Source organism: Castanea sativa, chromosome 10 (genome assembly GCF_040712315.1).
Source record: "Castanea sativa cultivar Marrone di Chiusa Pesio chromosome 10, ASM4071231v1".
NCBI lineage: Eukaryota > Viridiplantae > Streptophyta > Magnoliopsida > Fagales > Fagaceae > Castanea > Castanea sativa.
Window position 1 is genome coordinate 5,588,413 of NC_134022.1, and position 2,704 is coordinate 5,591,116.

A 2,704-nucleotide genomic window follows, 5' to 3' on the forward strand; every position below is an offset into this window, starting at 1 on the left:
TCCTACGGTGGAGAAATTATTCCAGAATAATGTTAAACACGAATTGGATAGTCAAATTGCTAGGATGTTTTACACCGGTGGGATTTCGTTTAACTTTGCAAGGAATCCATATTATCGTAGTTCCAATTCATATGCCGCTACTCATAGCATTCCAGGTTATGTTCCTCCTGGATACAATGCCTTGAGAACAACACTTTTGCAAAGAGAAAAAGCTCATGTTGATAGACTTTTGAAACCAATTAAGGACTTTTGAGTTGAAAATGGTGTAAGTATAGTTTCTGATGGATGGTCAGATCCACAAAGGAGGCCTCTTATTAATATTATGGCTGTATCAGATGGGGGTCCAGTGTTTATTAAGGCAATTGATGGGTCAGGTGAGTTCAAAGACAAACATTATATTGTTGGGGTGTTGAGGGATGCTATAAAAGAGGTTGGACATGAGAAAGTTGTCCAAGTCATCACTAATAATGCTAATGTGATGAAGTCTGCTAGAGCTCTTATTGAGGGTGAGTATCCTAAAATATTTTGGACACCCTGTGTTGTCCACACTCTCAATCTAGTTTTGAAGAATATTTGTACAGCAAAAAACATTGAAAAGAATGAAGTTACATATGAGGAATGTAGTTAGATTACACGTATTGCTGATGATGCATCATTCATACGTGTTTTTATCATGAACCATTCAATGAGGTTGGCAATGTTTAATGAATTTTGTCCATTAAAATTGCTCCAAGTTGCTGATACTAGATTTGCTTCGGTTGTTATAATGCTAAAAAGGTTAAAGTTGATAAAAAGATGCCTTCAAGCCATGGTTATTAGTGAGCAATGGGCTTCTTATAGGGAGGATGATGTTGGAAAAGCTCAAAAGGTGAAGGAGATGATTCTAAGTGATCTTTGGTGGAATAGGGTTGATTATATCCTTGAATTCACAGCACCTATTTATGATATGATACGAGTAGCTGATACAGATAAGCCTTGTCTTCATCTTGTGTATGAGATGTGGGATTCAATGATAGAGAAGGTGAAAGTAACAATATATCAGCATGAAGGCTTCGAAGATGATGAGTATAGCTCATTTTGGAGTGTGGTGTATGATATACTTATTGATTGTTGGACTAAAAATTGTACTCCACTACATTGCTTGGCTCATTCCTTAAATCCTAGGTAAGTACATTTATTTTCTATTTTCTTTAGTTCCCCCTTCTAGTAAAACACACGTTTAATTTATATTTGTTTTTTAATCTTTAACTCTAGGTATTACTCCACTGAATGGCTTTCGGAGAATTCAAAACGCATCCCTCCACATCAAGATCATGAAAAGTGTTTGAATCGATTCTTTGAAGATGTGAATATATTGAATGTGGTGAAGTCTGAGTTTGCTGCATTTTCAGAAGGGAGGTTTCCTTCACCAGCTGTCTTGACAGATAGGTGGGTCTTACAACCTTTGGTTTGGTGGCAATACCATGGCTCTGCATTTCCAACTCTTCAAACCCTTGCCCTTAAACTTCTTGGACAACCTTGTTCATCCTCATGTGCTGAGAGAAATTGGAGCACATACAAATTTATTCATTCCTTAAAAAGAAACAAAATGGCTCCTGCACGCGCTGAGGATTTGGTATATGTGCATTCTAATCTTCAACTCTTGTCAAGGCGCAATGCGGAGTACATAAATAGAGATACAAAGATGTGAGATATTGCAGGAGTTTCTTGGAATGAGAGCGACATACATGGAGGAGCTGGAATTCTTGAGAATGCAGCTTTTACACTTGATGAGCCAGAGTTAGAGGCCATGGTTATTGGGAATGTTAGCACTAGTGTTACTACTAGTGAAAGTGAAGTTCGAAGTGAAGCTATTGATCTTGATGATGATGAAGTTGGTGTTTGATTGTCTTGTTAATTGTCTTGTTGATGTATCTTTTATTTTGTTTTAGTTTCAAACTTGTGAGTTGTATTTTAATTTTCAAATATCATGGAATGTTTATATAATGGAGTTGTATTCTAGTTATTATTTACTATTGTTCTTAAATTTGGTATATGTTTATATAATGTGAAAAAAGTATGTTTAGCAATATATTAAAAATATAAATAAAAATATTTTTAATAATTTTTTAATCGCCGCACCCGCACCCTACTTTTTCAGAAATTGCCGAGTCCCGCACCTGCACCCGAATTCCGAAATGCACCCGTGCTTCATAGCACATTAAGCAACAGGGCCATTTGTGTGAACTTTCTATTTGCATGAAATTGTTGATGCAACAAGAAAGTAGAAGGCTTTACTAGCCTACTTATGTATAAAATATATGATTATTGGCCATCACGAAACCTTCTTGAAGGTTGTCCAAAAAGGGTTTTACTATTGGGTCTATGAATTTCTGTCAAAACTGTTGACAGAAAATGAGAATTTTCCAATCAAAAATTTTTCTTTCTAAACCTTTTTCTATTAGCTTCCTATGTCCAAGTTTTAGTACCCAATATTGTATTTTTCTGGAAAATCATATCTTTGTAGACCACCACCACCACCCACATCAATGCTGGCAGTCCCACCAAGCCGACAACCAAGAACGCCAGCACATAACATGGTCTTATTGAGTTCATGGTTATCCTGGCAACATCCTTTGGATGAAAAATTGTGCACTCTCATCCTTAGCAGAGAAACTCAAATTGAAGCTGTAAAATTGAACTTGCTACCTTCCCCTTTTATTTA

At 36.2% G+C, this 2,704-nt stretch overlaps 1 protein-coding gene across 1 annotated transcript; it reads left to right on the top strand.

The window, feature by feature from the left end:
- The first annotated feature begins 322 nt into the window (after nt 1-322).
- On the top strand, nt 323-1,690 carry LOC142611916 (uncharacterized). The gene is made up of 4 exons (XM_075784068.1): nt 323-506; nt 735-1,164; nt 1,255-1,428; nt 1,582-1,690. The coding sequence occupies exons 1-4, from the start codon at nt 323-325 to the stop codon at nt 1,688-1,690; spliced, it is 897 nt and encodes a 298-aa protein (XP_075640183.1).
- Nucleotides 1,691-2,704: the final 1,014 nt, after the last annotated feature.

Bases quoted from the DNA above. Each gene is read 5' to 3' on its own strand.
- LOC142611916 (XM_075784068.1), top strand. From the start codon at position 323: ATGGCTGTATCAGATGGGGGTCCAGTGTTTATTAAGGCAATTGATGGG. The intron at 507-734 runs GTGAGTATCCTA...AATTGCTCCAAG, and splicing joins TGCTAGAGCTCTTATTGAGG to TTGCTGATACTAGATTTGCT. The intron at 1,165-1,254 runs GTAAGTACATTT...CTTTAACTCTAG, and splicing joins GCTCATTCCTTAAATCCTAG to GTATTACTCCACTGAATGGC.